The 12182-nt window shown below is 38.2% G+C and overlaps 1 protein-coding gene across 5 annotated transcripts in view; it reads right to left on the reverse strand.

Moving 5' to 3' along the window:
- Positions 1–1778: 1778 nt before the first annotated feature.
- The window catches only part of SOX5 (SRY-box transcription factor 5), a 980574-nt gene continuing 970170 nt past the window's right edge, over positions 1779–12182 (reverse strand). For all 5 annotated transcript variants that reach the window (XM_059682385.1, XM_059682383.1, XM_059682384.1 and 2 more), the window contains 2 exons: positions 9402–9618; positions 1779–6816 (listed from right to left, as the gene is read on the reverse strand). In XM_059682385.1, the coding sequence (XP_059538368.1) occupies positions 6513–6816; positions 9402–9618 (521 nt within the window). In that variant the 3' untranslated portion in view covers positions 1779–6512. The remainder of the gene's footprint in view (positions 6817–9401; positions 9619–12182) is intronic.

Consider the following 12182-nt stretch of genomic DNA (forward strand, 5'->3'; position numbering starts at 1 on the left):
TGTTCAAGGCACTGGCAGTAAAAACAATCTATTGTTGCATGCTAGTCCTAAATATTCCATAAGAAACTAAAAAACATTAAGGCCAAGGAAGTGTTTCTAAACTGGTGTTTCACAGGACAAAACTAAGTGAGCTTTATTTGATGGGAGAGAATGGGCAGTGGTTGGGACTTTGCATCTTGAATGAGCCAAGTTTCATAATCAGACAAGATTTCCCCCATCAGTATGTCTTAGCATATCCTCATGATGCTGTTTCCTAAAGAAACAAGATGAGACCATGACCAATGCAGCCATAGGAGGTCTATTATAAATGCCACATGGAATGTTTATTTCTAAACTTCTACAGTGGATTTTTTTCCTTTCAAAAGAACCTCAGTTTTTCCCCACAAACACTCAGTGGGTGTAGTTTGAGTGTTTCAGTTATATTTTCAGTGCTCCATTCACCTGGAGTCTCTGAAGCCTACTGCTTTGCCGAAATAAATGACATGAGAAGCAGAGAAACAAGGGTAACATATGAGGATGGTCCTGCTGCATCAAATGCCCTCAAAAACACCCCGTGAAGAGGCATAGTGAGAGCTCTTTCCAATCTCAAACTCTTGCCTCCTCACTGACCCTAAATTTCAAGGTTTGCACAGAGCCCTAAGCTTAAAGTATGGCAGGCAATAGGATCTGCAGAATGTGACTTGAGGAAAGGTAGATGGAAGAGTAAAATAGCCCCACCTCCTGGTTGTCTTGAAACACCGGAGCTTGCAGAGTAATTATTTGGAGCTGCTGAAGAGCAACAGCTTTGTCTCTATCCCTAGACATTCTGATCAACTACATCTGCAGATGGATCTAGGAATCTACATTTCTAACAGTTACTTCTGAATCCGGTGGTCCACGGACCATACTTTGTAAAATGCTTCTGAGGGATAGAATGGGCAAAGTGTTAGTAGACTATGTCCTCTTTATATGTTTTATGTTCATTTGCACCAGCTGTTATCTGACCCAGCCATACTTACTAAAAAACAACAACCAACAACAAACTGAACTAAAAGCCATATAGGAAGTTATTACACATAGATCTATCAAGGTAGAAAAAAATAACTATGGTGGAAGAGATAAGCAGAAAGCAGCCATTGGAAGGAAAGGAGACTTTTTGTGTTTAACATTTGCTAAAAAGTTGAAGGTAGAATCAAAGTGTTAAACAATTTAGATTAGTGGTTCTCAACCTGTGGGTCGCAACCCCTTTGGTGGTCGAATGACCCTTTCACAGGGCTCGTCTAAGACCATCCTGCATATCGGATATTTACATTATGATTCATAACAGTAGCAACATTACAGTTATGAAGTAGCAACGAAAATAATTTTATGGTTGGGTCACAACATGAGGAACTGTATTTAAAGGCCCAGAAGGTTGAGAACCACTGATTTAGATGATTTGTTATTCTAAATTAGACAACAGCAAGTTGAAAATTATACTTCTTAGTAATTTCATAATCTGAAATTTAGATTTTTTTTCTATACTAACAACAGGCTGAAAGATAACCCTGAAGTGTAGAAAACCTCATCAATAATAGTGTCAAGCTTTGGAAAACATAGATGCATTATAACAAGGTCGGCCTATCTTTTTCAGAATGTCCACCTTTAAGAAGTAAACTCCTAGTTTTCAGTTCAAAGTCAACTTTAGGAAGTGGGGTTATTTATATTGAAAACAAAATTATTTTTGATACTTTTGCTCTTTTCATAATAAAACTGATTACCCCTCCATAATAATAATTGTGAAAAGAAACACAGTATAATAAGTAAAGAACACATTTGCTGTTTTTATTGGTGCCTTGCATGGCAGTAATACTGAAAAAAGAGAATGCAAAAACAAAAAAACAAAAACAAAAACAGGTTGGTGGCAACCCACATCTTTTTTTTTTTTTTTAAGAGTACATAAACTCCTGTTTTATTTTTATTGTGGCATGAATGATAACATAAAACCGAAAACATGAAAATATACAACTTATATTACACTATGTGTTATGAACAAAATATAAATCTATAACTCTATGTTATATTTACATAATTATTTATTTTATTAAATTTCAAGTGAGATGGTAGGTTGCACATACTTTGTTTTAAGCTCCAGGCATTTGATTGTCTCTTTTCTACTTTTAAAAACAATTTTTACTCATAAAATCCAAAATGTTAGAAGGACTAAGAGCTTTAGAGCCAGTGGAGCTATATAAATACTGTTATAGTGAACCAGTGACAGAAACACTGGGAGGACAGGAATCAATCAGTAGAAAACTCAACACAACATCATCTTCAACCTGGGAAACTGAGAGTTATAAGAAAATTTAAAATTAAATACTGTAAAAGCCTGTCTAAACGAAAACCTACACCCTATAAGACAAAGAGATATCTGATCCACTTTTAGTGGGCTTCATATTTTTCCTGGCAGACCCCATAGTTTTTATTTTACTATTCACTTGATAAACAAATATCTTATAAACCTGTTTGTAAATATACAGCTGTTTATTACAATTCAATAATTTACCTATTAGAATGATTGAAAATGTAATTATTTCTGACGTTTAAAAGTGATCTAAGAGATTTCTTCTGGAACAGTAACAACTTCAGGCCTAAGAAAATAATCTGAAATGGGACCGTGAAATACTTAAAGATAATGATCTTTAAACGAATTAAGGTAAAAGTTTACTCCAGAAATCAAATCTAGGAAATAATTTCATCAAAGAAGACTCTTATATTTGTTCCTTATAAGAGGATTTGGTTTCAATGATTATGTTCTTTGGGAGGGATTTTATACATGGTTACCTCTTCACTGCAGTTGCCAAATAAATGCTAAAAATTGACTCAACTAATTTAGGTATAAGTGTACTGAAGAGTACTTTTGTATTTTATCCAATTGTAGTAAGTAGCCAAATTAGCAACTTGTAAATGAGCAACTTTAACTTATTTTTCTTCAGTAATGTTCTTTTAGATCCATATTAAAACATGACTATTTTCAGAGGAACTGATTACAACAGCCATAAAAAAACACACACACACACACACACAACAGAATTCTGGCAGGATTACTCTGTACTTGGGTAAGTGTGTGTGTGTGTGTGTGTGTGTGTGTGTGTGTGTGAGAGAGAGAGAGAGAGAGAGAGAGAGAGAGAGAGAGAGAGAGAAGTAAATGGGGAGGAAGGGAAAGAAAGGAGAGAGGAGGGAGATTATGTTCATTTTAGTTTAATCTTACTTTTATTTCCTCTACCTTATCCTTTTGGTCAACATGGGGCACAGAAAAAGAATACAAGGTTTTAAGATCCTTTAAAAAAATTTATAAACCAATCAAATGCCAGAAAGGCAATGTGTTAACACAGTATGTTGCTATTCATAGCACCTTTATCAAATGACTTCAAAGCACTTTAAACATTAATGTAATTTTTTTTTCTTTTGGGGGAAAACTAAGGCAAAGAAATGGTAATACCAGTGAGTTAGATGTCAGAACAAGAGAACATAATGCAGGGCCATGAACTTGCTTTTGTTTCAGTCATGCACAGTTTAGTCTCCGTGACATAAACGTAACTAAATAAAGTTAACTGAATTTCAGCAGTTAAAGGTCACCATTAACAATTTTCTTTTCCCTTTTAAATAAAACAAACTGAAAAACAAATGTAAAAAGACCAAACAGAAGTGTTTTGTCAATTCCCTGGTAATGTGTGTTAGAATTGGTTTCAGCCTTGCATGCGGCATCTACCTGGAGCTAAAACAAAGTATTCTTGTAGCCCGAAGTCATGAAATGAAAACCAAGTACTTGTAGAACATGGGGTAAAATAAGTATCCAGCAAATGTGAGACGTGAACCCACATAAATCAGAGAGAATTTCTTAATGAAGACAGAGAACAAATTTTTTAAAATCTGTTTTCACATTGTACATAATAACACTATAAAAACAAGTGTCTATTTTTTCTTATCCAGAGTGCTTGAAAACAAAATGAAACAAACAAACAAAAAAATTGGCTCTAGATGACTGTGGCAATTAAATAACCAAAATGACTGATGAGAGCATAAGTTAATTAAGATTGAATGTGACCCTCCTATTAATTCACTCCTTTGTATTAAACACCAGAACTTGACATTATTGGGGCCAGATTTTTTTTTTTTTTAAAGGAGAAAACTTATGTAAGGAGCAGTAAAATTATCTGGGTAAATGTGTGTGCATGTGTGTGTGTGAAAATTCATTTTAAATATCTAACAGCTTATTGGCTGCACTTCCCAATCAGAGCAGAATAAAATAGAAAGGGAGAAATAAATTATACATAACTTACTAATCTGGGAACAGCTGACCATTATTATTATTATTATTACTATTATTATTATTTTTATCATCATCATCATTATTACAACACTAGCAAAAAGAGGCAGTTCAAATGAAAATACAGTCATCAAAAACAAACAGAAAAACAAACAAAACAAAATCTCTGACATGCAGGATATGATCGGCCCCTCCAAGCAAAACCCCAGAGCAAGTCTTTTGAGAGAGAGAAAAATAAAAAGGACTTCTTTTCTTAGTTATATGTAAAAATCAAATTGTAAGGTCGGGTTTGGGGGGAGTGGGGCGGGACAGGAAGGTGATGACTGGAGTTAAAATCACAGCACTTCCAAACTACTGGTTGGAGTATTTACTGTTTGATGCTTCCGCAAAAATAATGGCAACTGACTTTCAATGAGTTTGCATTTATTTGCACAAGGCCCACACTGCCTTAGCATTTGGCTGGCAACACTGAAACAAGCAGTCTCGTCACCATCCATTGTTGCTCTATGCACACACTCCACTGGAACCTACACTTGGACTCCAGTGGCTTCCTCTGACAGCCAGGGAAGCACAGTGGCAAGGGTCCCCGGGTTCAGCCAGGCTCCATTGTGTTGGGCTGCGATGACTTTTAATAAAATCCCGCTTTTTGCATGAGATGCGCGTGGCCCACAATTCTGAAATGCAAATGGCCTCCACCTCGTATGTTGGCGAGATGAAAGATACCTTATAAAAAACCATCAGTTCCATTTCCTCAACAGGAGAGATGGAATTTTGAAGAAAGAAGCTAATTCTCTATTTCTGGAACATGGGCAAATGTATTCAAGGAAAACAACAATTGTGTTTGTTTGATGTTATCAACAGAAAAACAAACAGAAATCATTAAGTAGCAAACATTAGTGAAACCAACTGACCAGGGAGAAGGGACTTCTGGGAGCAGTTTGCTAGTAGCTTCCATATTATACATGCGCACGTCTATTACACAGGGCCACCTGATTCATCCAATAGTCATTATATTAGACATTTAAAAATATAATTTCTGAGCCCTATATTGGTTAAGTTGTCATTTGAAGTGCAAAGTCAAGGTCAAGGTTGCTTCCAGACCAGTCACTTAGGAGGATGTGGGATTTCATCCCCGGGTGTGGGTTTAACTCACAATGGTCCAACGTTATTCCTATTAGTACCATAATCACACACATACATACACACAAAAATCCAAGATCAGAAAATATTTTTCTCTAAATTTCTTCTCTCTCTCTCTCTCTCTCTCTCTCTCTCTCTCTCTCTCTCTTTTCACCTGAGAACAGCACCTACAGTTTCCATTTAAAAAAAAGTCAAATCTCACCAGCTGCTGGTATTTTAGGTTTTTCAAGGGATTGTCTAAGATATAACACTGTCCTAACTTAAGAAGGAACAGGAAAACGAAAAGGAAAGAAATGAACTGGGTCAACACGTCAGTACAAATTTGGCACTTGCTCAAAGATGTAGTGTGGTGTGCAATAAAGTCCTCTAAAGAAAATACATAATTGCTTATTTTGTGATGGATAGCAAGGAAGTTAAAAACAGGCTCTTTTTCCCTCTTCCCCCCCCATGCACAGACTTCCATCTTTAAAATATAGAGATGGAGAAGGTGGAAAGAAGTAAAGAGAAATTCATCTTTCTTTTTTTTTCTGTCAGGTGCATTACAAAATAAAAAAAAAGGAAATAAAAGAAGAAAAAAAAACAGAAAAGGAAGGAGGAAAGGAAAAGGAAACCCCCCCCCCCCCAGAAAACCCCCAAAACAAAACAAAACTTATTTCTTTTTAAAAATTGTAGCACAAAACAACAAAACACATTCACAAGCCACTTGTTGGCACTGTGTACCTGAGTGAGAATTTCTAGAACATTGTAGAACAAACAGCCATAAAGTTTATTAAAAAAAAAAAAAAAAGTTGACGGGTAAGACTTCAGTGCTTGGATGTAGCAGCTGAATTACTGGCATTATTTTACCCATAGCTTATTTCAATCTCTTGTTGTTGATATTGTTGTTTGCTTGTTGTATATATTTTTTTCCTTTCCAAGCCTTTTGAGGCTGAGGTCTATTAGTCAGCTGATGTCCCAACTATTTAAGACTAACAGTTAAAGTAACAGTCAGTGTATGAGAAAGTTAATGTGCTTGGCCACTGGTAAGGATGAACCAGCTAGGGCTTCTTTAAGTCCTAAGGTCACGGCAATCTTTTGACCCTTATCAGTTGGCTTGTCCTGCGATATGGTTTTCACTGTCACTCCCATAATCTACATCTGGGTCATCCTCTTCCTCATCGTATTCATCATAAATTTCTCCGTTGATGTCCTCAGCCTGTATCTCCTCTTTGATATGTGGCTCCTCTCCTTTCACGCCGTAAGTGCTCTGGATGACGGGCATCCCAGGCTCGGGGCTGCTAGACACGCTTGAGTGCTCGGAGGGCAGGTGAGGGGAGGGCATCCCAGCCATGGTGATGGCTCCAGGGTACACAACACCAGCAGTAGCAATGGGGATCTGTGCTTGTTGCCTGTCAGAGAGAAATGCCCCCAAAGAGACCGTGGTGAGTGAGTAGTTACATGCAGGCCTTGCTATATCATTAATTCGCTCAGTTTGTCCAATGCTAAGGTGGTGATTTTCTTCCTATTGCCCAACATTTAAAAGTTGTATCCTACTTTGATTCTAATGCCTTACTTCCATGTAGTGCTTTATAGATTACAAGACATATGTGTTACCCGTTGGATTTTTGAGATAAATTCTGTTTTGTTACTGTTCTAATTTATGAAAAAATTAAGAACCAGAAAGATTAAGCAAAAGAAACCAAATTCTTGACCCCTAGTTCATTTCTTCTTCATTGCAGCATGCAGAAACATTGAAAAAAATAATTACAATTCAATTTTAATGGAAAGATCCTAAAGTATTAGAGCTCTGAAAGTAATCGATTGCCCAGAACTCACCAGAACTGAATAATATCACATTCCACCTATGCCCTGACATAGATGTAGGTGGGGGTAGGAAACAGGGCCAGTCTTATGGGAGGACAATCTCCGAAGCTACATAGGCCTCAGGGCTTAGAAAGATTCTACCCTTGTCTTAAAGGTCTGTTGTCACAGTCTTAAAATTCTTAATAATTTTTTAACTTAAATTCTTTATTGTTTAAAGTATTACATAAGTCTCCTTTTTTCCCCATTGACCATTCCCCGGCTGCCCCCACCCCCCAGACATGCCCACCCATCCCCCCACTGCCCCTGCCCCCTGCAGTCTGTGTTCATTGGTTATGCCCAATATGCATGCATACAAGTCTTTTGGTTGATCTCTTACCCCCTCACCCCACAACCTTCCCTCATAGGTTGGACAGTCTGTTCGATGCTTCTATGACTCTCGTGCTATTTTTGTTCATCAGTTTATGTTGTTCATTATATTCCATAAATGAGTGAGATCATGTGATATTTATCTTTCTCTGACTGGCTTATTTCACTTAGCATAATGCTCTCCAGTTCCATCCATGCAGTTGCAAATGGTAAGAATTCTTAATAATTTTTTAAACAGGGGCCCTGTATTTTCATTTTGCATTGGGAGCCACAAATTATGGGCTAATCCTAGTAGAAAGGGATTAATAAATGGTGTTCATGCGTTCATTCATTCATTCATATGTTCATTTTGTTCACTACTTCTCCAAGAAGTGTTGGGTTTCATCTGAGCTTTGCAAAGAGCCATGCACTGGTCTATAAACCATAGAACCCAGACAGAGCATGATGATCCTTTCAAAGGAATGGAGGGGGTGGGGCATATTTGAAAAGGTTTTATCTAAGGTATCCTCTGACCATTTTCATTACAGTATTTATTCTAAAAAGCTCTTGGGGTCTTACTTATTTCTGTTCCAAATATGAGCAACTTTATTTCTGTATTTTTTGAGAAAATTCTGTAGAAGTGATGCAGTTGCAGGTAGCATATTATGGGGTGCTCAACAGCATTGCTGTAGGGAAAGATAAAACATCCCAAGAGCTGCTTTTTAAAAAATTGTTGACTCTAGCCCGGCTGGTGTGGCTCAGTGGTTGAGCATCAACCTATGAACCAGGAGGTTACAGTTTGATTCCCGGTCAGGGCACACACCTGGGTTGTGGGCTTGATCCCCAGTGGGGGGCATGCAGGAGGCAGCCAATCAATCATTCTCTCTCATCAATGATGTTTCACTCTCTTTCTCTCCCTCTCCCTTCCTTTCTTAAATCAATAAAAAATATTTTTAAAAAATTGTTGACTCTATTACTGATGTCCCCAGTTTCCTCCCCCTTTGCCTCGCCCTCCTCCAGGCCTTCACCAGTTATGAAGAGCTGGTTTATGAGAGCTGCATTCTTCATATATACTGATTTCAGAGAAAGGGAGAGGGAGAGAGCAAAACATCAATGAGAGAGAAACATCACCTGGCTGCCTTCTACACACCCCCTACTGAGGACTACTGAGGATGAAGCCAGAAACCTGGGTATGTGCCCTGACCAGGAATTGAACCAGCGACCTCCTGGTGCACGGGAGGACGCTCAACCAACTGAGCCACACGGACCAGGCAAGAGCTGCATTCTTAATTCAGAAGAGACCTTTCTCCTTTACACCTGGTTGTGCCCTAAATAGAGTCCCTAATTTGTGTGCCCTCAAAGACCACTGTATATGCCTTCATCACCCAGAAACCTCTCTAAACCCAGAAACCAGTGTTTCTTCCTTTTCAAATCATTTTTAGGTTGTATTCTCTCCACAAAATTGTTACTTGTGGTGGCATTTATCTCTGTGAATACTTGGAAGTAATGAAAACCAACGAGAAAAAGAACCAGCAATGCTTCTGAGTTTTGAAGAGCAAACTTCAAAATCATTTACTTTCAGATATTAGATTTTCAAACCAGCCGTTTACCAGGCTCATGTTAGAGCCATTGTTCCAGGAGCTCGGAGTGAACTGACAGGGATGGATGCTCTTCCAGGATCCTGTGGGGGAGGATTTACTCTCTGAAAAGACACTGTGCTCAGGTTCTTTCTCAACATCCCGCTTCGCCAACTAAACCCACGTCTCCCATCCCATTCAATAGAACAGGAGTGTTTTCTAGAAAAACACCACGGAACGGTCCATACCCAACGTTGAAGTATTGCCGCATCTCCTGCCGCCGGTTCCGCATGATCGCCTTGTATTCCCCGATGCGCAGCTTTTTGCCGTCCACGAGGCAGGTGCGCTTCGGCCTGGGCTTGTATTTGTAGTCGGGGTACTTCTCCAGGTGCTGCTTGCTGAGCCGGGCTTGCTCCTCATAATATGGCTGTTTCTCTAGGTTTGTCATAGCTTTCCAGCGAGACCCTACGGGGAAAAGAAGGTTAGGGTTCCGATTTGCACAGCTGCCGAGGATCCTAAAGAGACACACCTGAGCACAAGAACATCTAAAGTAAAAATGTTGGCCCAAATCCAGAAGGACATAATCATGTTTTTGAATCGTGAGCTTTGACTCAAGAGGTGAGATTCCACCAGGATGGAGGTGTTAGGGGTTCTGTCCTCCAAGAAACTGTGCACCCAAAGGTCCAAACGCTGGGCAATAGATGTACTTTTTTCTGGCACGAATGACCAAGTTAGCCAAACTGGTCTGGTATGTACTTAACAGCTTATAGGTAATTTAATGGATATATCTTTCGTTTCTACGTTAGACCATGATAGAATTCAAGTGGGAACTAAAAAGTTATGCAAAAACTCATTACATATTTTGAATCTGAGATTAATTATCCAGTTTTGAATATTTTTTTTAAATTTTTTTATTGATTTTTTACACAGAGGAAGGGAGAGGGAAAGAGTGTTAGGAATATCAATGTAAGAGAAACATCGATCAGCTCCTTCCTGCACACCCCCTACTGGAGATGTGCCCGCAACCAAGGTACATGCCCTTGACCGGAATCGAACCTGGGACCCTTCAGTCTGCAGGCCCACTGCTCTATCCACTGAGCCAAACCAGTTACGGCTAGTTTTGAATATTTTTATGTAGGGGTGTATTACTACAAAGGTTTCTTGCCAGAATCCGGTCCATCCTTGCTGCTTGACACAATTGCTGCAGGGAAGAAACATCTGCACAGCATATGTTTCAAGGGACCTGGCGTATATGGCATACTGTTCTTAATATGTTTGCTCCCCTTCTTGGCGCTATGTGTTTTAAGCAAGGTCGCCTCTCCGAGAAAGGTTATTTCCCCAGGTAGGGATTTTTCCCTGAAGTTAGGGAGGGAATGAAACCCCTTAACTAAGTGCCAGGCGGGTAGTTAATCACTTTAACTATGAATAATCACGCTTAAGCTACATAATCTTTACTCCCTGGAATAGAGATAAGAAACGCCCTAACCTTTGGAATAGAAATTTATAGGATTAAAATCAACTGGTATAAATACAGATGTAACAAGACAATAAAACACAGAACCTGGCTGGAGATCCTGGCTAGAACCAGGCAAGAGAACCTGGTTAGGCTGCTGATCAGCTGAACGCTGTCTCCGTGTCATTCCTTCTTCGCCGACTCTGTCCACACCTTTGGGAACCCCTGAACCTGCTGGGGTTGGACCCCAACAGTTTCTAATGTTTTTTATATATAATTGTCATTCTCTCAAAATGTTTACATATATTTACAAGAATAATTATAGTTTAATAGTTCATTTTATTACAATTTTAATGATAAAATATTATATTAATGAAGATGCACTGTTTACTGTGTGCTAGGGACTGTGCTAAAATTTTAGATAAATTGTTTCATTTTTATTTTCACCACAATTCTATAAGATAGACAGCTTTTACACCTACTTTCATAGGTTGAGAAAATTGAAGTTCAGGTAGATGAAGTAACTTACTCAAGGCCACACAACTATTAAATTGCAGATTTGTGACTCAAGGTCAGGTTTGATGGAATTGAAAGTATGCAACAATGTATGTCTTTACATACCTATACCCACCTACTAAATATGATCTAGCAGAGGTCAGAATTACATTAACAAGTAAGGAAGACTTTTAATAAAACACTTTCAATAATATATAGAGATGTTACTTCCTATGATATAGTATGCATTGCTAATATTAACCCAAATTGATTTCCCCTTCATTTTCACTTTTAATTTTGTTTTGTATTCAACTAGGAATGCAAAAACAACTCTTGAAGCTTAATTACAAATAGTTTATGCTAATTCTCAATAGAGATAAAATTTAAAGCTTAGCTGCTTATCAGTATGGCTATGTGACGTACTAAAAGGAGTCATAGGAATAATGTTTATTTTTTATTAAACATGTGAAAAAAATCTATTTGCAGATGGAGTGTGCTTATCTGCAAAAAGTCAGCTCAACCCTTTCCAAATGCAAAAAGATCCAAATAACCAGAATTAGGAGATCCCTACCCAATACGTATGGGCACTGCTGCTTTTACCTGCCTTCCGGAATCATCTAAGCAAGATCTTAAAAGCTTTCAAATGGGTTCATTACTCAGACATAACTCCACATCTCAAATGCAAATAGCCCCTGATGAATAGTTCTTGCGGGGAATTCCCCAACATGGGCTGTTAACTGTCTTAAAGGAACACAAGGGAAGGGGCAATAGCTCTTCCTTTAGAATTGTTTCCTAAACAATTTGTAACAGGTGTTCCAAAGGTTTATAAACAAATTTTTCCAATCTAGGCAGTCAATATGATTTTGTTCTATTTACAACAGAAACAAGGTTACAGTTCAAACAATAGAATTTATTTTTCCATTCCTTTATCAAACTTGTGTGTAATTAGCAGTGTCCAACATTGTTATAGGTTCAGGCTCAGATTCCTTATTGCCCAACATTACTCTCTAGAAGTACTTGAAAACCATTATGTTGTTCTCATGGCAAATAAAACTATAACACCATTGAACTCGGGGTCAAT

This window comes from Myotis daubentonii, chromosome 2 (genome assembly GCF_963259705.1).
Source record: "Myotis daubentonii chromosome 2, mMyoDau2.1, whole genome shotgun sequence".
NCBI lineage: Eukaryota > Metazoa > Chordata > Mammalia > Chiroptera > Vespertilionidae > Myotis > Myotis daubentonii.